The sequence below is a fragment of the Streptopelia decaocto genome (assembly GCF_964273445.1).
Source record: "Streptopelia decaocto genome assembly, chromosome: 25".
NCBI classification, from domain to species: Eukaryota; Metazoa; Chordata; class Aves; order Columbiformes; family Columbidae; genus Streptopelia; species Streptopelia decaocto.
In genome coordinates, this window is record NC_138680.1 from 1,737,761 (window position 1) to 1,765,432 (window position 27,672).

At 54.8% G+C, this 27,672-nt stretch overlaps 1 protein-coding gene across 1 annotated transcript; it reads left to right on the forward strand.

The window, feature by feature from the left end:
* Positions 1 to 3,774: 3,774 nt before the first annotated feature.
* Positions 3,775 to 27,523, forward strand: SNRNP200 (small nuclear ribonucleoprotein U5 subunit 200). Its single transcript, XM_082072830.1, has 45 exons — positions 3,775 to 3,897; positions 5,144 to 5,307; positions 5,630 to 5,801; positions 6,632 to 6,824; positions 7,089 to 7,144; positions 7,627 to 7,725; positions 7,998 to 8,150; positions 8,578 to 8,677; positions 8,853 to 8,989; positions 9,786 to 9,869; positions 10,068 to 10,241; positions 11,103 to 11,240; positions 11,330 to 11,485; positions 12,156 to 12,326; positions 12,570 to 12,763; positions 13,319 to 13,442; positions 14,028 to 14,177; positions 14,340 to 14,450; positions 14,990 to 15,121; positions 15,453 to 15,641; positions 16,400 to 16,597; positions 17,055 to 17,207; positions 17,292 to 17,372; positions 17,621 to 17,704; positions 18,394 to 18,500; positions 18,658 to 18,776; positions 18,994 to 19,148; positions 19,276 to 19,465; positions 19,563 to 19,736; positions 20,096 to 20,256; positions 20,510 to 20,737; positions 20,849 to 21,040; positions 21,765 to 21,943; positions 22,070 to 22,221; positions 22,431 to 22,539; positions 22,661 to 22,769; positions 22,913 to 23,102; positions 23,231 to 23,395; positions 23,810 to 23,931; positions 24,026 to 24,169; positions 24,940 to 25,116; positions 26,592 to 26,752; positions 26,844 to 26,925; positions 27,016 to 27,108; positions 27,206 to 27,523. The coding sequence occupies exons 1-45, from the start codon at positions 3,853 to 3,855 to the stop codon at positions 27,347 to 27,349; spliced, it is 6,411 nt and encodes a 2,136-aa protein (XP_081928956.1). The 5' UTR covers positions 3,775 to 3,852; the 3' UTR covers positions 27,350 to 27,523.
* Positions 27,524 to 27,672: the final 149 nt, after the last annotated feature.

Consider the following 27,672-nt stretch of genomic DNA (forward strand, 5'->3'; position numbering starts at 1 on the left):
GGGTCCGGCGTGTCCCCAGTGTGCCCGTCCCCACCTCTGTGCCCATCACCGCCATCCCCCGGTGCCCTCCGGACACCCGCGGCGGTGCCAGCAGCCGGATCCTGCCCGCTTTGTGCCTGTGCAACCGGCTGGAATAAAAGAATTAAGAGGCAGACGCATCGCAGCCCGCCCAGCCCTGGCACAGCGCCTGGTGGCATGCGGGTGGCAGGGGACACCGCTGCTGGCTCTGCCATACCTGTCCCTGCCCGCGAGATCCGGCAGCAGCCGCATGAGTGCAACCAGGTTGTGGTGGTGGCGAGAAAGCTGGCACAGGTCCCGGCAGAGCGCGGGCAGCTGGGGAGAGAGCGGGACACTGAGGCAGCGACCTTGGGGAGGGGTGACAGGGCGGGCAGGGGATGAGGGGACACCCTTTGTCCCCCCATACCTGCTGGTGCCAGTCGTGGATGCCCTGGAGCAGGTGGTGCAGGAGGACCTGCATCTCGGGCAGCGGCTTGCAGCGCAGCGCCCGGTCCAGGCCCAGGAAGGACAGGAGGGTGACGAGGGACAGGCGGGCGCCGTCGGGGTAGTGACACGGCTGGGTGACCACGCACAGCGACAGGAACTGCGGGGGGAAGGTGACGTGTGACCCCAAAGCCCACAGGGACAGGCTGGCACGGGCGGAGCTGGCATCAGCGCCGCGTGCCCAATTAGCAGGGCAGAGATAACGAAGTGGCGGTGTCACCTTGCAGATGGCACCGAGCTGTGTCACCAGGGCCAGCGTGTCGGTGGCATTGGGGCTTGCTGGTCTCAGGGAGAAGGATGGCTCCAGGCTCCTGTGGGGACAAAAGGGAGGTGGCAGGGGGATAACAGGGTGGGCAGCACCGCCTTTGCCATGGTGGGGACACCCATGGGGACACAGCCACCCCCTGCCCACTGTGGTCACCTCCCGTCCGTGGGGCGCAGCTCGGGGGGCAGGACGGGGGTCAGGTCAGCACCGAGCCGGGTGAATGCTTCACTGATCTCCTGCACCGTGGGGCACCAGCGCTCGCCTGTGGGCAAGGTGACAGTGACAACGGGCAGGGGTTTGGGGACATCCCCCCACTGTGGCAGCCACCCGCCACACTCACCCTTGGTGCTCAGCCAGATATCCCACAGTGCCTGGGCAGCGTTGGTGGTGAGGGGGCAGAGTGTCATCAGCTGCCAGAATAAAGAAGGTGGCAAATAAAGAGGTGACAGGGTGGCAGGGGAGGAGGGGACACCAGGCAGTGACAGTGGCCTCACCTGGAAGAGCCAGCGCAGGACAGGCGGCGGGCAGGTGGGCAGGCAGTTGTACAGCAGGCTCAAGCACCCATTGCGGACAAACGCCGCCTGCCAGGCAGGTGATTCACTGTGGGGGCACAAGGGGGGTGAGTGGGACTCTGCCTGTGTCCCCTGTCCCCCCTGTCACCCCGATATGTCCCACCAGAAGAAAAGCGCCTCCAGGTTGTTCCGTGACTCCAGACCACGCGTGTCCAGCAGGGGCATCAGCTCCGGGCGGGCGCAGAAAACGGGTTCCCCAGGGTGCACCGTGGGGATGAACCGCGGCTTCACGGCGAAACGGGCCAGGATGTCCCTGCAGGGGTGGGACAGTGGTGTCGGGTGGGGAGGGGACACCACGGGGACTCCCGAATTCCAGTCCCCGTGCCGGTACCGGTGCTCCTCGGGCAGCTCGGTGTCCTCGTCCAGGGACTCCGGGGAACTGGTGTCATCTGCACGTTGCTGCACCAGCGCGGCCACCTGGTCCTGCTCCCTGCCACAGGGGGGTCAGCACAGGGTGGGGACACCCTGGGGTGCCCCCTGTGTCTTTAGGGTGCTCATTTTTACCTTTGCTCCTGGACTGGCGAATCCAGGCTGTTGGCGAGCGGATCTGGCCACGGGGACATCACCTAAGCAAGGTGACATGTCGGTGGGTGCCACAATGCCCAGTGGCACCGGGATGTCCCCAGGGACCCCCCCTTGGGTAGGGACTGACCTGCTGGTATCTGGGGGGGCTTGGGGACGTGTACCCTGCCAGCAGCATGTCCCTCAGTGGGATCAGCTCCTCGTCATCCTCGCTGTCTGTAAGGGACACCCTGTCCCTCATCGTGCCCGGCGAGTTTCCCCGTGAGCTCCTGCTGCCCATGGCATGCTGCTCTCGGTCACCGTCACCCCCCGGGGACCCCGCAGCCACCTCCGGCAGCATTGGGATGACCCCGGAGCTGTCTGATGCCACCGGGGATGGTGGGGAGCTGGTCACATCCTGCCGGTGAGGCTGGGGCTGAGCGGGGCTGGGTGGCCGCCGGGCTCTGCTCACCCGCTTCTTGGTGCCAGGAGACTTCTTGGGGCGCCAGGGGGCTGTGGGGACAGCGCAGGGGTCACCACAGACCCCTTGGGGCACAGGGAGAGCTGTGGGGACAATGTGGGGGTGACAAGGGCCCTCCTTGGGGTGCCAGGGGACTGTGGGGACAGCACAAAGGTGACCAGGGGTCCCCCTGGGGCACAGGGGTGGCCATGGGGACTGTGTGAGGGTGACCAGGGTCCCCCTTAGGGCATGGGGAGGGCCATGGGGACAATGTGGGGGTGACAAGGGTCCTCCCAGGGTACCCATTGGGCCACAAGGAAAGTCCACGTGGACAATATGGGGGTGACCAGGGTCTGCATTCGGGCACAAGGGCCATGAGGACAACGCAGGGGTGACACAAGGAAGGGCTGTGGGGCAATGTGGGGGGGACCAGGGCCTATGTTGGGGCACAAGGAAAGTCCATGGGGACAATGTGGAAGTGACCAGTGACCCCCAGGGTCCTATTTGGGGCACAGGGAGGGTCACAAGGACAATGTGAGGGTCACTAGATTCTGCATTGGGGCACAAGGGCCACGGGGACAACATGGGGGTGACCAGAATCCCTGTTGTGACACAAGGAAGGGCTGTTGGGGTGACCAAGGGCCCACTTGGAGCATGGGGACAACGTGGAGGTGCCCAGGGCCCCACTGGGGCACACAGAAGGGCCCTGGGGCCAATCTGGGGGTGCCCAAGGTCCCCTCGGGACACTGTGCGGCCACCACCGGGGTCACTGCTCCCCTCACACCCATCCCCGCGCTCACCTCGCACCCCTCCAGCGCCCCGCGGGCGGCAGAAGCCCCGGGGGGGACTGTGCGCGGGGCTGGGGGGCCACGGCTCCAGCAGGCCGGGGGGTGGCCCAGCCACGGGGCGGCCCACACGGAGGTTCTTGTGGGCGCGGAGCTGCTGGTAGCGCTGGAGACTGTCCTGGAAGCCGTAGCTGAAGAGGCCCGAGCGGGGGATGCGAGCGGAGGAGAGGGGGATCTGGTACCAGCGCAGCCCCTGGGGGTGCGGGGCCATGGCAGCACCGGCTCCTCAGGGGACACCGCGGAGCGCCGGCCGAGCGCCCGCCATGCGGAAAGGGGCGGGGCTGCGAGGAAAAGGCGGGGCTTACGCGGCGGAGAGCCAATAGGAGGCGGGCGGGCCCGGGGAGGTGACTCCTCCTCCCGCCGCGGCGCTTTCGAAGCCTCAACTGTCAACGGCTCAACCGGCCAATCGGAGCGCGCGAAGGCGGTTGAGCCAATCGCGGGCGTTTCTTAGCGCGGGGAGCTGCCGAGCGAGGCGCTACCAGCCAATCAGAACGGGAGGAGGGGTGGGGCCTCACCACCTCCCCCTCCCGCAGCGGTGCATGGTGGGAGCTGTAGTCTGTGGGAGCCGCGGGGCACGCTGGGAGTTGTAGTCTGAGAGCGGCAATCCCGGTGCGCGGGGCCTGCACGGAAGCGCTTCTGCTCGGGCCGGAAGTTCCGGTCGCGGCCTGGCCCGGTGCGCGGCGGCGCGGCCTCCGTCCCGGCGCTGCCATGGCGGACGTGACCGCGCGGAGCCTGCAGTACGAGTACAAGGCGGTGAGTGCGGCCCCGCGGCCTCCCCGGCCCCTCAAACCCCGCCCCGGGCCCGGCTCCCCCCGCCAGAGCGGCCTGTTTGAGGCGTCCCGGTGTAACGGCGCTTTACCGGGGCGGGGAGCGCGTTTTAAGGGTAAAAATCCTCATTGAAGGGTTTTTCGGCCCTTTTTCCCCCATCAGGCGGGACGTGCCGGTAGCGGAGCGGCTTAAACTCTAAACACGCGCCTGGTGGGGGGGATTAAATAACCTCTCAGTTCATTAAAATGCAAATTTATTTGTGTGTCGAGCAACGCGGAGCGTGTTGGGTTAAAGGGGTTGTGGGGGGGGGTCCCCGCGGGGGGTGCAGGCCCCCAAATAACCCCACATTGGGAGCAAAGGCCCCAAATCAGCCCTGCGACAGGACCCACAGTCCCCAAACAGACCCACGGTGGGACCCAGAGCCCCAAATCATCCCCACGATGGGACCCAGAGCCCTGAATCAGCCTCAGGGGAGGACCCACGGACCCAACTCTGCCCCACAATGGGACCTGTGGCCCCAAATCAGCCCTGTGGGGGGACCCAGGACCCCAAATCAGCCCCACAGCGAGACCCACAGCCCCAAATCGGCCCCAAATCAGCCCCACAGTGAGACCCGTAGCCCTAAATCATCCCCACTGTGGAATCCTGGGCTGCAAATCAGCCCCATGGTGGGACCCACGGACCCAAATCTGCCCCACAGTGAGACCCACAGCCCCAAATCTGCCCCACAGTGGGACCTGTGGCCCTGAATCATCGCCGCAGCAGGACCCAAAGCCCCAAATCGGCCCCTAATCAGCCCCACAGTGAGACCCGTAGCCCTAAATCATCCCCACTGTGGAATCCTGGGCTGCAAATCAGCCCCATGGTGGGACCCACGGACCCAAATCTGCCCCACAGTGAGACCCACAGCCCCAAATCTGCCCCACAGTGGGACCTGTGGCCCTGAATCATCGCCGCAGCAGGACCCAAAGCCCCAAATCGGCCCCTAATCAGCCCCACAGTGAGACCCGTAGCCCTAAATCATCCCCACTGTGGAATCCTGGGCCACAAATCAGCCCCATGATGGGACCCACAGCCCTAAATCAGCCTCATGGAGGGACCCATGGACCTGAATCAGCCTCATGGAGGGACCCATGGACCTGAATGAGCCTCATGGAGGGACCCATGGACCTGAATCAGCCCCACAGTGGGACCCAGGACCCAAATCAGCCCCTTCTCTCCCCTCTTCCAGAACTCCAACCTCGTCCTCCAAGCCGACCGCTCGCTGATCGACCGGACACGGCGCGATGAGCCCACCGGGGAGGTCCTGTCGCTGGTGGGGAAGCTGGAGGGGACGCGCATGGGGGACAAGGCGCAGAGAACCAAACCCCAGATGCAGGAGGAGCGACGAGCCAAGTGAGTGCGAGACGTGGATTTTCACAAAAAACCACTCCGGGGATCTAATCTTTCATTCTTGTATTTGAATAGCGCGACTTTGATTTGTGTTAGGGCTATAAATAGGGTAGAATTTGATGTTTTGGGGAGTATTTTGTAGTGAAAATGTTTTGGTGCAGGGATGCAGGTTAAATCTGCCAGTGGGAAGATGCAGAGAAGTTGTCACTTTCTCCATGTTAAGAAACTAAAATATAAGGGAAAAAATGAAAAATACATATTTTACTCCTTTCTTTCTTAAATAAAAGTGACTAGCAGTAGCTTTCCTCCTGCCCCCTCTCCACAGGAGACGCAAGCGTGACGAGGACAGACACGACATCAACAAGATGAAGGGTTACACGCTGCTCTCCGAGGGCATCGACGAGATGGTGGGGATCATCTACAAACCCAAAACCAAGGAGACCCGCGAGACCTACGAGGTGTTGCTGAGCTTCATTCAGGCAGCTCTGGGGGACCAGGTGAGGACAGGGACTCTGGGGGAGGGTTCAAAGTCTGAAAGATCCGTCTCTTGGAGGTTTTAATTGTTAGTTGATGATTTGTTGCGCGATGGCGGCTCAATATGACGCAGTGTGTGCCCAGGTGGCCAAGAGGCCACCGGCGTCCTGGCTTGTGTCACCACCAGTGTGGCCAGGGGGACCAGGGTGGTGACTGAACCCTGTGCTGGGCACTGGGGAGGCCAAACTGTGAATCCTGGGGGCAGTTTTGGGCTCCTCAGCTCATGCTCAAAATGGCGGCACCAGAATCACCTCAGGGCTCAAAATGGCGGCACCAGGGGCACCAAAATCACCTCAAAACACAAAATGGTGGCCAGAGGGGTGATGGGATCACCTCATAAAAGCCCTTGAGGTGCTGGAGCGAGTTGAGAGAAGGGAACGGAGCTGGTGAGGTGCTGGAGCACAAGTGTGATGGGAGCGGCTGAGGGAGCTGGGGGGTTCAGCTGGAGAACAGGAGCTGAGGGGAGACCTTCTGATCTCTGAACTGCCTGAAAGGAGCTTGGAGCCAGGGGGGTCGGGCTCTGCTCCCCAGGAACAAGCGCCAGGAGCAGAGGAGACGGCCTCAAGTTGCGCCAGGGGAGGTTGAGGTTGGATGTGGGGAACAATTTCTTCCCCAAAGGGCTGTGGGGCATTGGAACAGGCTGCCCAGGGCAGTGCTGGAGTCACCACCCCTGGAGGGCTGGACAGACGGACATGAGGTTCTCAAGACATGGGGTGCGTTAACAGCCTGACTCGATCTTCAAGGTCTTTTCCAACCTAAATAATTCTCTGCTTCTCTGTTATTCCTCCTGCAGCCGCGCGACATCCTCTGCGGAGCGGCCGACGAGGTGCTGGCGGTGCTCAAGAACGAGAAGCTGCGCGACAAGGAGCGGCGCAAAGAGATTGATCTGCTGCTGGGACAGACCGACGACACCCGCTACCACGTGCTGGTGAACCTGGGCAAGAAAATCACGGATTACGGCGGAGACAAAGAAATCCAGAACATGGGTAAGGGAACGTTTTGTCGTGGGCTCCGGCATCAGGGACAGGGCGGGCATAAATTCGGGTTATTTTTTGTGAAATCCAACACTACCCAGGGTCACGTTTACACACAGAGAAGACAGAAAAACATTTGGAGAGTTTTCAAGCCCCAAACCCCCGTTTCTTTTCATCTTTTTGGATGCACGGAGGTGTGGGCGGGTGTGTGGATCTGTCGACTTTCCATGTGGCGTCCAGATTTCCTGATTAATTAATTGCCCTTTTCTTTTGCAGATGACAACATCGATGAGACCTACGGGGTGAATGTCCAGTTTGAGTCCGATGAGGAGGTACGAGCCCTGCGATATTTCTGCCGGGAAGGAGAAGCTGGATTATTTTAGCTCCTATTTCCTGGCTTGGGGAGGATTTGTTGCTTATCTTGTTAATCCCAGGCTTAACGTGAGTCAGTAGGGTGGAAAGCAGATGGTGATATTTCGATCTTGTGGGGGAAACTTGACATATTGAGAGGAAAAGAGACATTCAGATATGCTGGTTTTGCAGAAGTGCTCCATGGGATTGTGTTGTGTTGTGAGAGAACGATAAGAGGGAGAAATATGAGATTGTTGCAGCCGCTGGCAAAATCTCTCTGTAAAGAGTGGAAATAATCCCATCACATGGCGCTTTACCTTGACAACAGCGTCGTTTTCCTGTGAAAAACCCAAACCTGGCTGTTTCCCATTAAGAACAAGCTGTCAGATTATTCATTTCTGTCGAGGAAAAGCTTCTCTTTGATGTTTCCAAAAGCCGCTCACTGGAATTTTGCTTTCAACAGGAAGGTGATGAGGACATTTACGGTGAAGTGCGTGACGAGGCGTCCGATGACGACATGGAGGGGGACGAAGCCGTCGTCCGCTGCACCCTCTCGGCCAACGTGAGTCACCTGGGAACGCGCCAAAATGTTTTTGGGGTGGTTTGGAGGAGAATCGTGGATCCCAAGGGTCTGTGGGTGCAGTTTGGGGGTGGAGCGGAGCCTTGAAGTTGTCTGCAAGGCCAAAATTAATATTAGTATAATTAACATCTCTGGCAGCTTCATGGTTGCATCTGTGGGCTTGAGAGAGGCCCCAAACACTCGCTCCACACCACAAACTTCATGCGCCTGCTTTCTCGCAGGAAAATAACATTTTGATGGGATTTTTCCTCCAGCTTGTGGCCTCGGGTGAGCTGATGAGTTCCAAGAAGAAGGATCTGCACCCTCGCGACATCGACGCCTTTTGGCTGCAGCGGCAGCTCAGCCGGTTCTACGACGACGCCATCGTTTCGCAGAAGAAGGCGGATGAAGTGCTGGAGATCCTGAAGGTCGGTGGCCGCCTTGCAATACCCATCTGAAAACCAGGAGTTTAAATCCCAAACAACTTGTTACTTTTGTTTTTTTCAAGTTTAACTGCTAAACACAATCGCGGATACGCTGTATTTGCCAATAAGATGGCTCTAGTTTTGATTTGCAGAGAATTCTTCTGAGGGGAAGGCAGTTGGGTTTTTGTTGACGTTTGCCACGACATCACCCTAAGTTGGGTCTGTTTTCCTGTTAATTTTGGTGCTGATGCTTGTGACGTGCTGGGGAAGAAAGGGAATCACTGAGGGTGGGATTTTAACCTGAATCGGGCGCCTGGTTTTGCATGTAGCTGCGATTTAGCTCCACTGAGCTCGGTTCTGCACGGAGCGGGGGTTCCTGTCCCATAGGACGCGGATTTAACGGGTCTTTCCTCGTTTCTCCTCCTCCCAGACCGCGAGTGACGACCGTGAATGCGAGAACCAGCTTGTTCTGCTCCTGGGCTTCAACACCTTCGACTTCATTAAAGTTCTGCGGCAGCACCGCATGATGAGTGAGTGACGTTCACTTTTAATCTTCCCGCCTGGTTTCTTCGCCGTTCTGATGCGATTCTAACCCAGCCCCGGGCTTTTTAACTGTAATCAGTGTTGCTTTGTGATGCTTCGGTCCCTTTTTTTGCTTCAATCAGCCCTAACTGCATCTGTTATCTTTGAATTTCATTTTCTCAGTCCTGTACTGCACTTTGCTGGCCAGCGCGCAGAGCGAGGCAGAAAAAGAGAGGATAATGGGGAAGATGGAAGCGGATCCCGAGCTTTCCAAGTTCTTGTATCAGCTGCACGAGACGGAGAAGGAGGATTTGATCCGGGTAGGTTGGGACGGGAGGAGAAATCGCCAGATTCCTTTGCTCTTCGTGAGAGAGGAGCCGCTGACTCAGCTGGGATCGCGAAACCCTGGGAAATGTCGCTGACATTCAGCTGAGAGGGCAATTTATTCGCCACTTCTTATTTTTTGAGTTGCTCCGCTGTCTGCTTTTCCAGGAAAGCACCAATAGCTGCAAGTTTTATGGTTTTTCGCCGCGGTTAAGTGTTTTGTAACAGCGCTGGGTCACCTCCGGGCCTCCTCGATGTCACGCTCAGCGCAATAAATCACTCTGGTCACCTCCGACCAGCGCCTGATTTCTGGGGTTGGAACGTGACACTTGAGAGATTTATTGGCCTTTGGGTGACAGCAGTTCCCTGACTGATCTGGGAGTTGTTTTTTTGAGGGGATAACACCATATCCCTGCTTTTTTGCTAGAAAAAACACGTTTACATTGATGTGAGGGGCCAGTTTGGTGTCTCCGTGTTTGAGGAGCGCTGCTGGCTGGGTTTTGCCGGGGTGCTGCACGTTTGTGCGTCTTCACGCCCCGTTTCCTTCCCTCTACTCTCTTGGAAAGCAGATTTACATCCTGGCCCTGAGGACACTGATTTCTAGTCCCCAAAATTATTGTTTCTGGTTACGTGAATGCCCGTGTTTGACAGAAATTGCGGCTTGCAGCTCTCTGGCCGTGCAGAGTTGCTGGTGTTTGATGGGAGAGCCCGACTGTCCATGCAGGAGGTTCAGCAGCTCCTCCCCAATGCTGAAATTCTCTCTCTCATCCCTTATCTCTCATCTTTTCACAGGAGGAACGTTCTCGGCGCGAGCGCGTCCGTCAGTCCCGCATGGACACGGACTTGGAGACCATGGATCTGGACCAAGGAGGGGAGGTAAAGCTCTTTGAAATTGCCTGTTCCTAATTCCTCTTACAAGCAGCACAAATAGAGAACGTGAGGCGACACGGGCAGGAAAATGTCCATAATAACCCCCTGGTGCGTTTGCCAGTTGGATGCGATTGCTTTTCCTTCAGTCCCAGGGTGAAAACAGCAGGAAAATGTTCTCTAATTCTTCACCTTTGCTGTTACCAGGCGCTGGCTCCCCGGCAGGTGCTGGATTTGGAGGATCTGGTCTTTGCCCAGGGGAGTCACTTCATGGCCAACAAGCGCTGCCAGCTCCCCGATGGCTCCTTCCGCCGCCAGCGCAAGGGCTACGAGGAGGTTCACGTGCCGGCGCTGAAACCAAAGCCCTTTGGATCCGAAGAGGTCGGTGACCTGATTGTGTCCCCTGTCCTGCTGCGCTGGGCAATGCTGAGGCCAAACCTCAAATCCTGGGGGCAGTTTTGGGCCCCTCATGCCAAGAAAGAGCTTGAGGTGCTGGAGCGAGTTCAGCAAAGGAAAAATTAGGAGAACTTCCAGGAAACTGGATGGGGCTCTGAGCAACCAAGATGTCCCTGCTCATGGCCTAAATGAGCTTTGAAGGTCCCTTCAACCCAAACTCGTTTTTTAATTGCTTGATTTATTGCTGATATCGTGACAGACACTTCCCGCATTGATGTGGCTTTGATGTGGCTCTGACACCCTCTCAGACTTCACGTAGAACCCTTATTTTAAGCAGAGAGATTTCGCGTGGCCGAAACGGGTTCCTGATTTCTGGTTTCTCGCTTCTGGGTTGTGTATCCTGGGCGGGTGGTTTGTGTCTCAGGGTTTCCCTGCCCCCTTCAGCCGCTTTGCTGAGCCCCGGGCTCTGTTTTTCCTCCCTCTTTGCTGTGTGGGCCGCAGTTCTGGCTGATCTGGTGAGAAATGGCTTCTTTTGATCAGCGCAGGCAGCGGAAATGTGGTCGGAGCTGCCCCATCATGTGGACATGGTGGGGATTTGCTTTTCAGATGGCGTAGCCAACTGAGACTTGTGCTAATTAGAGCGCACGAGCTTCGTTTGATCTTTCCCAACCTGCTCCACGATCCCTGGGCACGAGGCTTTTTTTCCTGCCCATCTGGAGACAACATGACCCTTGTTCTCCCCAGGGCGTCTCTGAGGTCTCACATATGTCCTGCAGCCTGCGAGGTACTGAAACAAAGGCACCAAACTTGATATTTCCCATTTTTTGTTGTTGTTTTTATTTTCAGCAATTGGTTTCTGTGGAAAAATTACCCAAATACGCCCAGGCTGGATTTGAGGGGTTTAAAACGCTGAATCGTATTCAGAGCAAACTCTACCGCGCGGCGCTGGAGACGGATGAGAACCTGCTGCTGTGCGCTCCCACGGTAAGGAGCCTGAAATTTGGGGAGTTCCAGACGGATTATTTTTTGTGGGGGGCACAGATTTGATGGGACTGGTTCTGCTCGTGTCCTAGGGCGCTGGGAAGACCAACGTGGCGCTCATGTGCATGTTGCGAGAAATCGGGAAGCACATTAATATCGATGGAACCATCAACGTGGACGAGTTCAAGATTATCTACATCGCACCCATGAGGTCCCTGGTGCAGGAGATGGTTGGCAGCTTCGGGAAGGTGAGGAGAGGGGTGGTCCTGGTCCTGCTTGAGCTGGAGGTTGGGGAAGGTGAGATTTATTGCGGTGATTTCCTAATGTGACACTTGTAGAAGGATTTAAGCTTTGGGAGAGGATGAGTTTGGCTTGTGCCATTCGTTTCTTACTGAGCTCTGAGTGTGTCGATATTGGCTTTGGGTGTCAGCGTGGGCTGTGAAATCAGAGAATCAGAATAGTTTTGGTTGGAAAACACCTTGAAGATCGAGTCCAACCATAACCCACCCAGGGCACTTCCCCATGTCCTGAGAACCTCATCCCCATCTGTTCAACCCCTCCAGGGATGGTGACTCCACCACTGCCCTGGGCAGCCTGTTCCAATGCCCCACAGCCCTTTGGGGAAGAAATTATCTCAAATTTCCACCCTCAACCTCCCCTGGCGCACCTTGAGGCCGTTTCCTCTCGTCCTATTCTGATTCCCTCAGCCTCTCCCATCACACTTGCGCTCCAGCCCCTTCCCCAGCTCCGTTCCCTTCTGTCAACTCCCTCCAGCACCTCAATTCACGCATTTCTTCAAGCTCTATAGCAAGATGAGCGTAAAACTCTCTCTGAGCATCTCAGGGCTGCGCTGCTCTAACACTACCCCAGAAAACGCCCATTTTACCCAATTTTAATCACCCTTGGATTTCCTCTTAGCGCCTGGCGAGTTATGGCATCAACGTGGCCGAACTGACGGGGGATCACCAGCTGTGCAAGGAGGAGATCAGCGCTACCCAGATCATCGTCTGCACCCCAGAGAAGTGGGACATCATCACCCGCAAGGGAGGAGAACGTACCTACACCCAGCTGGTGCGGCTGGTCATCCTGGTGAGCGACCTGCAAAGTCCCGGCACCGAGGACGGGGACGATGACGGGAGCTTTGTCGCTTGTTTTTGCAGTTTCTGAATGTGTGTTAACGGATGACGATGTGTCTGGTGCTTGGTTGTGGAGAGACTCTGGCTGGGATGAGTGTCCTTCAGTCCACGCAAGCACGTTTGCCGATAAATTAAACCAAAAAGGGGTGAATCGAGCGGGTTTGCAGTGGGGATAACTCTTGTTTTTTCTCTTTAGGATGAGATTCACCTCCTGCATGACGACCGAGGCCCCGTCCTGGAGTCTTTGGTGGCCAGAGCCATCCGCAACATCGAGATGACGCAGGAGGACGTGAGGCTGGTCGGTTTGAGCGCCACCCTCCCCAACTATGAGGACGTGGCCACGTTCCTGAGGGTGGACCCGGCCAAGGGCCTGTTCTATTTCGATAACAGGTACTGTGAAAAGCTGCGAGAGATTTTTGGATGATCAGCTGGTGGGGAGCGGTTGTTTTGTGGGAAATGCGTCTGTCAGATGGTGCTGGGGGCTCACTGGAGCTTCATCCTGCTCTCAACACGCATTTATTTGCTCTTAGATGTGACAATAAAGGCATATTTAGGACTAGAGCAGTTAAATACAGCCTCAAAATGCATACCAGGGGTCCAGCGTGGTTGTATTTGCAGGAAGGTGCTTTAGAGAAGGGGGAGAAACGCTTCTGTATTTGTGTACTGCATGGGGTGTTTGAAGGAAGCCTAAAACAGGATTATGGTTGTTCCTGGAACACCTGTTTTGTTCCCTGAGTTCGTGCGGATCGCAGGAAATAGAAATTGAGGTTACTGGCCCCTCGTGTTTAGTCGAACCAGAACAGGAGACATCAAATCTCTGACTAAATTGAGGCACAAACGACATTTATGTTTGGTGGCGTAAAACGCAGGCTGCCTTTTGATGGGACCTTTGTATCGGCGTTTCTGTGTTCTTCTGGTTTATTTACTTGGTTTTTTTCCTCACAGCTTCCGCCCGGTGCCCCTGGAGCAGACCTATGTGGGCATCACCGAGAAGAAAGCGATCAAACGCTTCCAGATCATGAATGAGATTGTTTATGAGAAGATTATGGAGCACGCAGGGAAGAACCAGGTTTGATACTTAGTTTAATTGTTCCTCACACGCTTAATCCCGGTTCGTGTCTCTTGCTGGAGAGATTCTTTGGAGCTGCAGTGGAGAAGAGGGTGGGTTTGGGTTGGCGATGCTGAAGAGAGGAAGAAGTGCTGGTTTTCTCTCTGATTAATAAATGATCCGTCCTTTTGGAAGGAGGGAGGGACCTGGGGGGTTCAGCTGGAGAACAGGAGCTGAGGGGAGACCTTCTGATCTCTGAACTGCCTGAAAGGAGCTTGGAGCCAGGGGGGTCGGGCTCTGCTCCCCAGGAACAAGCGCCAGGAGCAGAGGAAACGGCCTCAAGTTGCGCCAGGGGAGGTTGAGGTTGGATCTGGGGAACAATTTCTTCCCCAAAGGGCTGTGGGGCATTGGAACAGGCTGCCCAGGGCAGTGCTGGAGTCACCATCCCTGGGGGGCTGGACAGACGGACATGAGGTTCTCAGGACGTGGGGCATTGCCAGTGGTGGGTTATGGTTTGACTCAATCTTCAAGGTCTTTTCCAACCACAACGACTCTGTGATATCTCTGATTCCTCTCTCAGTGATGTCTCAATCTGTTTTTTACCAGGTGCTGGTGTTTGTTCACTCCAGGAAGGAAACCGGCAAGACCGCCCGGGCCATCAGGGACATGTGCCTGGAGAAAGACACCCTGGGGCTGTTCCTGCGGGAGGGCTCGGCCTCCACTGAGGTCCTGCGCACCGAAGCTGAGCAGTGCAAGGTACTTATTCCACCACAGCAACAGCACCAGCTGCAAAAATTCTGCCGCTTCAGTGCAGTTTTGCAGCTTTTCCTCTAGAATATGCGGTACCTTCTTGTTGCTTCTTTTCCCCCTGGTGTTACTCGGGTAGAAAACCCAGAGCTGGTTGTGTTTCTGCTGCAGAACCTGGAGCTGAAGGACCTTCTCCCTTACGGCTTCGCCATCCACCACGCTGGGATGACACGCGTGGACCGGACGCTGGTGGAGGATCTGTTTGCTGACAAGCATATTCAGGTGAGCCACGCTTCCCAGGAGGGGCTGGGTATTTATTTGGGGTTGTTACTTCACAAAACACACACTTGAGCCATTTTTTCCGAGTTCCAAAATCGAGAGGGTTGAGCGTAGCCAACCCTCATCCCACTCAGCTGAATCTGGTGCTTGAGTTTTATGTAAAAGATAGAAACAAAAAGCGTGTGGCTGGGAGGAGAGAGTGCAAAACCTTCTCTCCTAGGCCTGGCTTTGTGTTTTAAGCTAGAGGCCTGTCCCAGAGCAGACTGTCTCCTCCACACTTGTCACTTTGGCAAAACCCCATTCACAAAGTTTCCTGGCAATTATAAACGTAATTATAAAAGTATTTTCTGAGGGTCATGCAGTGAGCTGGGGAATTTGGGCCAAGATCTTGCCCTTCATCCAATTTTCCAGTGCTGGGTTGTGGAGACAGTCACAATTCTCAGTCTTTGTCCCTTTTCTGCATGTCTCTAATGTCAGGACCAGCATTTTAGACCTGTTTTTCTCCCTAGGAAGCGGCTTTGACGGCTGTTTTACTCCCGCAGGTGCTGGTTTCCACAGCCACGCTGGCCTGGGGCGTCAACCTCCCCGCTCACACCGTCATCATCAAGGGGACGCAGGTTTACAGCCCCGAGAAGGGACGCTGGACCGAGCTGGGCGCTCTGGACATTCTGCAGGTGAAGTTCTGGGGACGCAGATGCTGCCGGGACGCAGGGCGGGATGTTTCCTTTCCACCGAGCCACTTTTGAGATCTGATTTTGTATTTTCTCAGCACAGTCGCTCCCTGTTTTCTGCTGTCAAACTGTAAGAGCAGAGAAGCAGATCAGTAGAAGGACAAATAATTCCTCTCTCAGTATCTTGCCCAGACACATCTGAGATATTTATGTGTCTCCTCCCAGCTAGAACTAAAACAACCTGAGCGATCCGGCAAAAACCCCCCAGGACATGACAGCAAAGAGAAATTGCCAAAACTTGTATATTTTGCTGAACTCACCTTCTTGTTTTCAGATGCTGGGGCGTGCCGGGAGGCCGCAGTACGACACCAAAGGAGAGGGCATCCTCATCACGTCCCATGGCGAGCTGCAGTATTACCTGTCCCTGCTCAACCAGCAGCTCCCCATCGAAAGCCAGATGGTGTCCAAGCTCCCGGATATGCTGAACGCCGAGACGGTGCTCGGCAACGTCCAGAACGCAAAGGTGAGTCCAAGTCTTTGCTTTTCATGCCCTTCATTGCACACCAGGAGCTGGTGGGAGTTGCGGGGGCTGCAGGATGATCCATATTGGGGAAAGACGCCGTTGTCATACAGGAGCAAAGAAACTTGCAATGTTTGGTCCCTGGGGAGCAAATTTTTAAGAGATTTGGAAAGGTTGCAAGAACTACCAGGCTGTAGGGCTGGCTGGTGGGAAGATGTTTCTGTAACTCAGAGCAGATCAAGTTCTCCACGTGGAGAAGGACACTGAGGAAAACTCTGCACGTGGAGGGTGGGTTTTAATTCCTTAACATTTTGCTGGTACTGGAGAAGAGTCGTGTGTGTCTCTGGTTTAATGTGACCTTCTCGCTCTCTGAACTGCCTGAAAGGAGCTTGGAGCCAGGGGGGGTCAGGCTCTGCTCCCCAGGAACAAGCACCAGGAGCAGAGGAAATGGCCTCAAGTTGCACCAGGGGAGGTTGAGGTTGAAAATTTGGGATAATTTCTTCCCCAAAGGGCTGTGGGGCATTGGAACAGGCTGCCCAGGGCAGTGCTGGAGTCACCATCCCTGGGGGGTTGAACAGACGCGGAGATGAGGGACATGGATGACAGAACAGGTGGACTCGATGATTTTCAAGCTCTTTTCCAACCAAAATGATTCTGTGTCCTATGTGAGCTCCGGGAGCACCAGGCTCTGCCCCAGAGCATCGTTCCTGTTCACCCTGAGCCGCGTTCGTCAGCTCTGACCCGCGTTGGTGTTTCCTCAGGACGCGGTGAACTGGCTGGGCTACACCTACCTGTACATCCGCATGCTGCGCTCCCCCACGCTCTACGGCATCTCCCACGACGATCTCAAGGGGGATCCGCTGCTGGACCAGCGCCGCCTGGACCTGGTTCACACCGCGGCGCTCATGCTGGACAAGAACAACCTGGTGAAGTACGACAAGAAGACGGGGAATTTCCAGGTGAGACCTGGGGAAGGTGCTGTGACCCGCAGAGCTGGACGGGAGCAGCGCTGGCTGAGAGAAGGGATGCAAGAAGCATCTTGCTTATTAAATACACATCCCAGAGCATGTTTTGTCCTTCAGACCTGTCGTTGAGCACGTCTGTGGTCCCAGGGAGCTGTTTGCTGGCGTAAAACCCGACCCTCAGCCTGTCGATGTTGTTTGCTGCTGCCTCCTGAGCAAATTCACATTCTTGTTGCTCCGGAGGCAGCGGGATGAGAAAGGGGAGGCTGGGATGGATGGGATTGTGTGCCAGATAAAGCAGCTTTCCTGGGTGATTTGTAGCCTGAGAGTCGTTTATTTTGCTGGAGGCGTCTCCCCGGCCGCAGCCTCGTTCCTCTACAGCATCTCCCATCTGTGCCACAAACAGTCGGGTGTTTTTCTGCCGCCTCACCCTGTTCCATTGTCCCTGTGGCAGGTGACAGAGCTGGGCCGCATCGCCAGCCACTACTACATCACCAACGACACCGTGCAAACCTACAACCAGCTCCTGAAACCCACCCTGAGCGAAATCGAGCTGTTCCGCGTCTTCTCGCTCTCCTCGGAGTTCAGGAACATCACCGTGAGGGAGGTGCGGAGCCAAAACCCATCCCCAGTGATGTTTTGGGGGAAAATGGACCCTTCTCATCTCTCCTGCTTTGCTTTTTTTTCGCAGGAGGAGAAGCTCGAGCTTCAAAAATTGCTGGAGCGCGTTCCTATCCCGGTGAAGGAGAGCATCGAGGAGCCCAGCGCCAAGGTGAGCACTGCTTGTCCCTTTGATGGGACTTTTCTGCCTGTTTTGAGGGGAACAGTCACGATAAACGCCACTTTTGGGGGAGATTTCTCTTCGCTCTGTGGGACATTCTGGGCTGCGTCAAAGATGCTCAAAGAGCTGCAGATGTGGCGCAGGACAATCAGACCCCTTGATGGCATCTGTCCTACCTCAGAGTCCCCTGGCATTGCATGTGGTGCGGAGGGCGCTGAGAATCTCTTCTCCTTCCCCAGATCAACGTGCTCCTCCAGGCTTTCATCTCCCAGCTGAAGCTGGAAGGCTTCGCTCTCATGGCCGACATGGTGTACGTCACCCAGGTGAGCAAGGAAACACGGCGGGGGCTTCGCTCTTTCCCCTCGTTTGCGCGCAGTCCAGCCACGTCTTGGTCTCAGACAACTATTTGTACCTCGAAAATTGAGTTTGTGGCCAGAAATGGCTTCAAAAATCACTTAAGCCGTGAGGTCTAAGCTCTGTCAGGGTGGGAATTAGATCTTCATTGCAGTGTCTAATTTGTAATCAAAAAGATTCAGCACTGGAGAGCTACAGTATAGTTTTTATTCTGCCACAAAGGCCAGGTTCCCAAGGCTGGGAATCAAGTAATTGCTCCACCCATCGGCGTTTGGGGTGAAGGACCTTTAGTTCAATAAAGAGCAATTATAAAAAGGATGGGGAAGGACTTTTACCAGGGCTTGGAGTGATAGCACAAAGTGTAATGGTTTTAAACTGAAAAACAGGAAGATTTAGGTTCGATATAAGGAAGAATTGTTTACAATGAGGGTGGTGAGACACTGCCCAGAGGAGCTGTGGATGGAAGTGCTTAAATCCCTGTTGGACGGGACTCTGACCAACCTGATCCGCATGAAGATATCCCTGCTCATGCCAGGGGTTGCACTGGATCTTTGCAAGTTCCCTTCCCACCCAAACTCTTTTATTCTCATGTGGGTGGGCAGGAAAATGGGCGGAAAAGAAGGCAGGGTTGGATGTGACGCTGTTCTCTGCCCCGCAGTCCGCAGGGCGGCTGATGCGCGCCATCTTCGAGATCGTCCTCAACCGTGGCTGGGCCCAGCTCACTGACAAGACCCTCAACCTCTGCAAGATGATCGACAAACGCATGTGAGTGAGAGCCGGGAGTTAATTTCTGACCAGAGGAGACGCTTCGGCGATCTCTGTAGGGACGGGGAAGGAGAAAACGCGCCTGTCGGGGTGGGAAGGAGCTGCCGAGGGCTGTTTTTTGTTTCTCGGGTTGTGTGATGCCACGGTGTCCCGGCAGGTGGCAATCCATGTGTCCCCTGCGCCAGTTCAAGAAGCTGCCTGAAGAAGTGGTGAAGAAAATTGAGAAGAAGAATTTCCCCTTTGAGCGACTCTACGACTTGAACCATAATGAAATAGGTACGGAAATGCAGACAAGCAGGACGGGAGGAGGTGTCTGTGTCTTTATTCTCCTCTGCCGTGTTTTCATCCAGAAATTGGGGGGTTTTGCTAGGTGGAGGCTTTTCCCTGACACCCTCCAGCTGCTTGGATCACCGATAATAATTATCGTTTGTTTTGGGAGATGTTGGTCATCCCATTATCCATCTGTCCTGACAGCAGCACCTCTCTATTGCAGGGGAACTGATCCGAATGCCCAAAATGGGCAAAACGATCCACAAATACGTTCACCTGTTCCCAAAACTGGAGCTCTCGGTCCACTTGCAGCCTATTACCCGCTCCACCCTGAAAGTCGAGCTCACCATCACCCCCGACTTCCAGTGGGATGAAAAGGTGAGCGGAATGGTGAAATATCGCCGGGATAAACGCGGGAGAAGAGCAATTTGGGGTGGGATTGCTGTGGGAGACACAGAAAGGGGAGATCTGGACTCACACGGAGGTAACGGCCACCCTGGCACAGGTTCACGGTTCGTCCGAAGCTTTCTGGATCCTGGTGGAGGACGTGGACAGCGAGGTGATCCTGCACCATGAGTATTTCCTGCTGAAAGCCAAGTACGCGCAGGACGAGCACCTCGTCACCTTCTTCGTGCCCGTGTTCGAGCCGCTGCCCCCGCAGTATTTCATCCGGGTGGTCTCTGACCGCTGGCTCTGTAAGTCTCATGTCTCCCACTGGGAGAGCTCAGGGATTAAACTCTTTTTAAGTGCTTTTGGAGATTAAAATGGGGTTTTTTGATGTGTGTCTGCCAGCCTGCGAGACCCAGCTGCCCGTTTCATTCCGCCACCTGATCCTTCCAGAGAAATACCCTCCTCCCACCGAGCTGCTGGACCTGCAGCCGCTGCCCGTCTCGGCTCTGCGGAACAGCGCCTTTGAGAGCCTCTACCAGGACAAGTTCCCTTTCTTCAACCCCATCCAGACCCAGGGTGGGTATCGCCTCCCCTAAACCACCACCCTTTTGGTGTTTGCCTTTGATTTTTGGGGTTTATTCACTTCATGTGAGGAGCTTCTGTAGCTAATACTATATCCTCTCTACTCCCCTGAACCTTAGAGGTTTGACGGCTCGAAATATTCCCCCACAGGCCAGAGTATCTTTGATATTCTATTGCACACTAGAGCCTGTTTTGCTCAGTGAATCCCACCCTAAAACTCTTAAATAGCCTTTTCTGTAGCTGCTCCTTGTGTGAGCTCAGTCCGGGCTGGGATTTCCCTGCCTGTTTCTAAAGCTTTGATAGAAATGCGTGGAGATTTTGCTCAAACTTCTGCGTTGTCCCCCTGTCCCCAGTGTTTAACACCGTTTACAACAGCGACGACAACGTCTTTGTGGGTGCCCCCACGGGAAGCGGAAAGACCATTTGTGCTGAATTCGCCATCCTGAGGATGTTGCTCCAGAACTCGGAGGGACGCTGCGTGTACATCACCCCCATGGAGGCCCTGGCAGAGCAGGTGGGCCCGGAATCTTGCGCAGAACTGGAGCTTAAGCCCGGCTTAAATTTGCTTCCTCATCCCTGTTTCATTTTTCCTCATCCCTTCTTTGCTGTCGAATCCCTTAGGATGAATCCAGAGTCTTGATTAATTGTGGTCCCTCTGAGGGAGCGAAAAGACACGGTCCCACTGCCAACCCACTGATTTTATTGTGTGTTTGGCAGGATTTGTTCTTAATTTGAGGTTGACAACAGCATTCTTGTGTTTTCACCAGGTCTTCTTGGACTGGTATGAAAAATTCCAGGAGCGTCTCAATAAGAAAGTGGTTTTGCTGACGGGGGAGACCAGCACCGACCTGAAGCTGCTGGGCAAAGGCAACATCATCATCAGCACCCCCGAGAAATGGGACATCCTCTCGCGACGCTGGAAACAGCGCAAGAACGTCCAGAATGTCAACCTCTTCATCGTGGATGAAGTGCATCTCATTGGGGGAGAAAATGGGGTGAGTTATTCTTCGGGAAGCTCCGACGGGCGATGGCGCTGGGGCTGGAGTGGCCGGAGAGCTCTGTGTCCTCTCCTGTTCCTGCTCTGACCTGTTTTCTCCATCGTGCAGCCGGTGCTGGAGGTCATCTGCTCCCGCATGCGCTACATCTCCTCCCAAATCGAGCGGCCCATCCGCATCGTGGCCCTGAGCTCGTCCCTGTCCAACGCCAAGGACGTGGCTCACTGGCTGGGCTGCAGCGCCACCTCCACCTTCAACTTCCACCCCAATGTCCGCCCCGTGCCCCTGGAGCTGCACATCCAGGTAAAAATTGGGGGTAAAATCATCTCCTTGCCCTCCCGCCTGCTCTCCACACCCCGGTGGAGTCACCATCCCTGGAGGGGTTGAACAGATGACGTTCTCAGGGACATGGGGCAGTGCCGGGGGAATACTTGGACTCGATGATTTTTGAGGGGGTTTTCCATTCAAAAAGATTCTACAATTACTGAAGAGTAATTGTAGAATTCTACAGTTATTGAAGAGTAAGGCTTAACTGCTAAATTATATCTTTAATAGTGAGTAAGGGGGATGTGAGGGCAGGAGATACAGAAAAATCTGCTTAATCTTCCTATATCTGACTTTACATAGCTACTGAAGCTGTTAAGTTAAAATTTCAGCACCAGAGAGGTTTAATGGCTTATCTGTTCAGTCTGATAAGGTGAATGCTGACAGTCCTGGTGTCACTGATCACGTTAAGGGTTAATAGTTGCAGTACCTGCTCCTACAAGGATAAATATAACATAAATGCAGCATAAATACAATCTAAAATCTGAAAATTAGATCCCTGACAACTGCTGAATGCAGCACAAATACAATCCAAAATATGAAAATTAAATCCCTGCCAGCTGGAAATCAGCATTCTTACAATAAAAACTATATAGGAATAAATGTCGAACGCTTCTCCAATACTGCATTTACACCTTTTTTTGTGACACAAATTGTTTTCACTGCATGTGCTTTAGAGAAGCCTCTGATTCTTCCCTCACAGGGCTTCAACATCAGCCACACGCAGACTCGCCTGCTCTCCATGGCCAAGCCTGTCTACCACGCCATCATGAAGCATTCACCCAAGAAACCCGTCATCGTTTTCGTCCCGTCCCGCAAGCAGACGCGCCTCACGGCCATCAACATCCTCACCACGTGCGCCTCGGACGTCCAGAGACAAAGGTAACGGCAGGGACATGTTTTTTGTCCGTTTTGCCAGGCTGAGGGACACCTAGTGATGGAAGACGGTCTCTTGGATGTCACATCAAAGCGGGACAGGTGTAGGCAAACTCTTTCCCTCCCCGGCAGGTTCCTGCACTGCGCGGAGAAGGATCTGGTGCCGTACCTGGACAAGCTGAACGACAACACGCTGAAGGAGACGCTGGTGAACGGCGTGGGCTACCTGCACGAGGGGCTGACCCCCATGGAGCGGCGAGTGGTGGAGCAGCTCTTCAGCTCCGGTCAGTTCGGTGGCGCAAGGACACACCAGATCTACCCATAAACCCTTTTTTCCGGCGCTTGCGTGAGCTTCATGTCACTTCTCTGCCTCCAGAAATCAGCGATCTTCACCTTCCCCATCTCTCCTGGACCTCTCTTTTTCTGAGACCCCAAATCTTTCTCCCCCACCCCGATTTCCGCGGGTTGACTCCTTTCCCCGTGCCCCTTGCAGGTGCGGTTCAGGTGATGGTGGCTTCGCGCAGCCTCTGCTGGGGGATGAACATCGCTGCTCACCTCGTCATCATCATGGACACGCAGTACTACAACGGCAAGATCCATGCGTGAGTGCGGTAACGCCGCGGGGACATAACGTCCTGAGCCCCACGGGCTTCGTCCCCGTCTGGGAATGGCGGGAGGGCGGTTGTGGTTCCCCCGCAGCTTCGTTAACGCCCTGTGTCGCAGGTACGTGGATTACCCCATCTACGACGTCCTGCAGATGGTGGGTCACGCCAATCGCCCGCTGCAGGACGACGAGGGCCGTTGCGTCATCATGTGCCAGGGATCCAAGAAGGTGGGTGACAAGCAGGGCGCTTTTTTATCTCTGAAAATGTCTTATCTCCTGCCTGGCGCATGGATTTTTTCTCCCATGCTGATTTATAACCCTCACTCCAAGCCCTTCTCCAAGATTTTGGATTTATTTATCCTTTTCTGTAGGATTTCTTCAAGAAATTCCTATATGAGCCCCTGCCTGTGGAGTCGCACTTGGACCACTGCATGCACGATCACTTCAACGCCGAGATCGTCACCAAGACCATTGAAAACAAGCAGGACGCCGTGGATTATCTCACCTGGACCTTCCTCTATCGCAGGATGACGCAGAATCCCAACTACTACAACCTGCAAGGTGAGCGGGGAGGGTCTGCGCGGGCTGGAGGATGTTTGGGACCCTCTTTCTCTGTGTTCTGCTTTTTCAAGAGCAATGTTTCTCCATTTTGGGGAATTTCTGAGCCCTGTTCCGACCTGTCCCCGCAGGCGTGTCCCACAGGCACCTCTCGGATCATCTCTCCGAGCTGGTGGAACAGACCTTGAGCGACCTGGAGCAATCCAAGTGCATCAGCATTGAGGACGAGATGGATGTGGCTCCCCTGAACCTGGGCATGATCGCTGCCTACTACTACATCAACTACACCACCATCGGTAAGGGATGGGGACTCCTCGCTGTCCCCTCCCTGTGTCACCTCGAAGGGAGATCTTATTGCGGCCTTTCCAGACTTAAAAGAGGCTGATAAGAAAGATGGGGACAGACTTTTGAGCGGGGCCTGTTGCGATGGGACGAGGGGTGATGGTTTTAAACTAAAGCAGGGGAGATTTAGGCTAAATACAAGAAATTGTGGTGAGAGCCTGGCCCATGTCACGCAGAGAGGTGGTGGATGAACCATCCCTGGAGACATCCCAGGCCAGGCTGGACGGGGCTCTGAGCAACCTGAGCTGGTGAAGATGTCCCTGCTCATGGCCTCGATGAGTTTTAAAGGTCCTTTCCAACCTCAATTTTGAGATTCTTGCGCCACGAGGTTTAATGCCACCTGCTTTTCCCTCTCCGCCTTTCCCCAGAGCTCTTCAGCATGTCCCTCAACGCCAAAACCAAAGTGCGAGGGCTGATTGAAATCATCTCCAACGCCGCTGAGTACGAGAACATCCCCATCCGGCACCACGAGGACAATTTGCTGCGGCAGGTGAGTGTCACCACGTCACATCTGGATTCCTGTGGGGTCAGGAGAAGGATCCCGTCTGTTTTTGTACTGATGGCTTTATTGATTCTCCCCGCAGTTGGCCCAAAAGGTTCCCCACAAGCTGACCAACCCCAAATTCAACGATCCCCACGTCAAGACCAACCTCCTGCTTCAGGCTCACCTGTCGCGCATGCAGCTGAGCGCTGAGCTGCAGTCGGACACCGAGGAGATCCTCAGCAAGGTACCAGGGGACAGAGGGGAAAGGGACCTGGGGTCCTGGGGACAGCAGGGTGACCGTGAGCCAGCACTGGGCCCTTGTGGCCAGGAAGCCAATGGGACCTGGGGTGGGTTAGAAGGGGGTGGTCAGTAGGTCAGAGAGGTTCTCCTGCCCCTCTGCTCTGCCCTGGGGAGACCACACCTGGAATCTTGTGTCCAGTTGTGGCCCCTCAGTTCCAGCAGGACAGGGAACTGCTGCAGAGAGTCCAGCGCAGGGCAACAAAGATGCTGAAGGGAGTGGAGCATCTCCCGGGTGAGGAAAGGCTGAGGGAGCTGGGGCTCTGGAGCTGGACAAGAGGACACTGAGGGGGGACTCATTCATGTTTACAGATATCTAAAGGGGGAGTGTCAGGAGGATGGAGCCAGGCTCTTCTTGGTGACAACCAGTGATAGGACAAGGGGTAATAGGTTCAAACTGGAACACAGGAGGTTCCACTTAAATTTGAGAAGAAACTTGTTCCTGGTGAGGGTGGCCGAGCCTGGCCCAGGCTGCCCAGGGGGTTGTGGAGTCTCCTTCTGTGCAGACATTCCAACCCGCCTGGACACCTTCCTGTGTAACCTCAGCTGGGTGTTCCTGCTCCATGGGGGGATTGCACTGGATGAGCTTTCCAGGTCCCTTACAATCCTTCACATTCTGTGATTCTGTGTGATTGTGTGAAGGGGACTTTCCCACGTCCCTGCACCGCGTCGCTGTGTTGTGTCACCGCCTGAGCTGTCCCCGTCCCTCCCACACAGGCCATCCGGCTCATCCAGGCCTGCGTGGACGTGTTGTCCAGCAACGGGTGGCTCAGCCCCGCGCTGGCCGCCATGGAGCTGGCACAGATGGTGACACAGGCCATGTGGTCCAAGGATTCCTACCTCAAGCAGCTGCCGCACTTCACCTCCGAGCACATCAAACGCTGCACGGACAAGGTAAAATACGGGATGGGGGGGAAGCACCGTGGTCCTGCCCTCACCCATTGAGGAGCCCCCAGGGCTGAAATGACATGAATCAGAGAATCATTTTGGGGTGGAAAAGCCCCTCGAGCTCACCGAGTCCAACCTCGCCCCATCCCAACCTCTTAACAAGACTCATCGTAGACGAAGATACGAGTTTTCCCTAAAGATTGAACCCAGAACCACTCTGCAGAACCAGCTCTGCCTCTGAGTCAACAGCAAAACCTTTAATACGATTTGTTTGCTACATGTTGAGTCCTAAAGAGTCAAAGACTAAATATTGAGAACACGAGCGGTGTTTCAGGCAACAAAAATGAGGGTTGGAGGGTGACGACAAAGACATTTCCTACCTGGATGAAGCGATGGCTGCTTTGCAAAGGGAGTTTTGCAGTGGGGACTCAGCATTTAATGGAAAACAGGAGATTTTCCTTTGAAAATTGTAGCCATCTTGCGTGAAAAATGAAGGGAATGGATTTAAATGGTGGGAATGGATAAATTAAGATAAATGAGCAAAAGGAGGTGGCCTTGATATCACTCTGAGATGGTAGATGACCGACGAGGTCGTGGTGTCCTTGTATTTCATCAAGAAAACAGTATCTTAACAGTCATTTACCATCCTGGAGTGACATTAAGACACCACCTGGTATCTTCAGCTCTGCAGTTGTCAAAAATACTTGCTGTTTAGGATGAATACTTGCTAAAATTTAATGCTGCCTGATATAAAATGTTACCCTCTCTGGGGCAGCTGTCTGGATGATGTTATAGGTCCCAACCAACTGAAATCGTCTCTTCTCTTCCTCCTTCTCCCTCTCTTCTCTTTCTCTTATCCTTCTCCTCTTCTTTCTCTTTTTTACTCTCTTCTCTTCTCTTCTCTTCTCTTCTCTTCTTCTCTTCTCTTCTCTTCTCTTCTCTTCTCTTCTCTTCTCTTCTCTTCTCTTCTCTTCTCTTCTCTTCTCTTCTCTTCTCTTCTCTTCTCTTCTCTTCTCTTCTCTTCTCTTCTTCTCTTCTCCTCTTTCTCTTTCTCTCTTTCTTTCTTCTCTCTCTCCTCTTTTCTCTCTCCTCTTTTCTCTCTCCTCTTTTCTCTCTCCTCTTTTCTCTCTCCTCTTTTCTCTCTCCTCTTTTCTCTCTCCTCTTTTCTCTCTCCTCTTTTCTCTCTCCTCTTTTCTCTCTCCTCTTTTCTCTCTCCTCTTTTCTCTCTTCTCTTTTCTTCTCTTTGCTTTTCTCGTTTTTCTCACTTTTTGTTTCTCTCTCTTTTATCTCTTCTAACTTTCCTCTCCCTCTTTTTTCCCTCTTTTCTCCCTTTTCCCTTTTCCCTTTTTTTCTCTTTTCTCCTTCTCCTCCTCGTTCCCCTCCTCCTCTTCTTCTCTTCCTTCTCTTTTCTCCTCTCTTGTCTCTTTGTCTCTTGTCCCTTCTCTCTCGTCTCTTCTCCCTTCTCCTCTTCTCCCTGGCAGGGGGTGGAGAGCGTCTTCGACATCATGGAGATGGAGGACGAGGACCGCAACGCCCTCCTCCAGCTCTCGGACGCCCAGATCGCCGACGTCGCTCGGTTCTGTAACCGCTACCCCAACATCGAGCTCTCCTACGAGGTGGTGGACAAGGACAGCATCCGCAGGTGAGGACAGCGCGGTCCCCTGGGCACCGTCCTGTCACTGGGGGGGGACATGGGGACGCTCTGACCCTCTGTTTTGGTGGTTTTGGCGCAGCGGTGGGCCCGTGGTGGTGCTGGTGCAGCTGGAGCGCGAGGAGGAGGTCACCGGACCCGTCATCGCTCCCCTGTTCCCCCAGGTATGTGACGGTTAACACCAGGGTGACAAAAGTGTCACAGGGCGGTTGTCTTGCTGTCCCCAGCCTGTTAACTCTTTATCTCTCCGGCAGAAACGTGAGGAGGGTTGGTGGGTGGTGATCGGCGACTCCAAATCCAACAGCCTCATCTCCATCAAGCGCCTGACGCTGCAGCAGAAAGCCAAGGTGAGCGGGACGGGACATGGGGACACTGCGGGGGACACAGATGGGCACCCGCTGTCCCCTTGGCCACCCCAACCCCATCTCTCCCTGTCCCCTTCAGGTGAAGCTGGATTTCGTGGCCCCGGCCACGGGGACGCACAACTACACCCTGTATTTCATGAGCGACGCCTACATGGGCTGCGACCAGGAGTACAAGTTCAGTGTCGACGTGAAGGAGGCGGAAAGCGACAGCGAGTCCGACTGACGAGCGTCCCCCCGAATTTCAGCCACCGAACCCCAGCCACGGTAGCACTTGTGTCACCTCCGTGTTGCTTCTCTGTATTTTCCTTTTTTTTTCCCTTTTTTTTAAGGTGTTGACGCTTTGTACAGTGGGTTTTTTTTAGACGGGAGTTGCACGTGGAATAAATCGTGAGACCCATTTTGTTCCTGAGTCTGGGGGTGGGAAATTCGGGACAAAACAGGCGCAAACACCTCCGCTTTGACCCCCCAACTCACCGAGGAGCTCTGTGCCTCAAAAAAAGTTCATTAGCAGAATTAATTAAGGTGGGTTTGGCTCAGTAGCCGTTT

Bases quoted from the DNA above. Each gene is read 5' to 3' on its own strand.
- SNRNP200 (XM_082072830.1), top strand. From the start codon at position 3,853: ATGGCGGACGTGACCGCGCGGAGCCTGCAGTACGAGTACAAGGCG. The intron at 5,308-5,629 runs GTGAGTGCGAGA...CCCTCTCCACAG, and splicing joins CAGGAGGAGCGACGAGCCAA to GAGACGCAAGCGTGACGAGG. The intron at 15,642-16,399 runs GTGAGTCCAAGT...GTGTTTCCTCAG, and splicing joins GCAACGTCCAGAACGCAAAG to GACGCGGTGAACTGGCTGGG.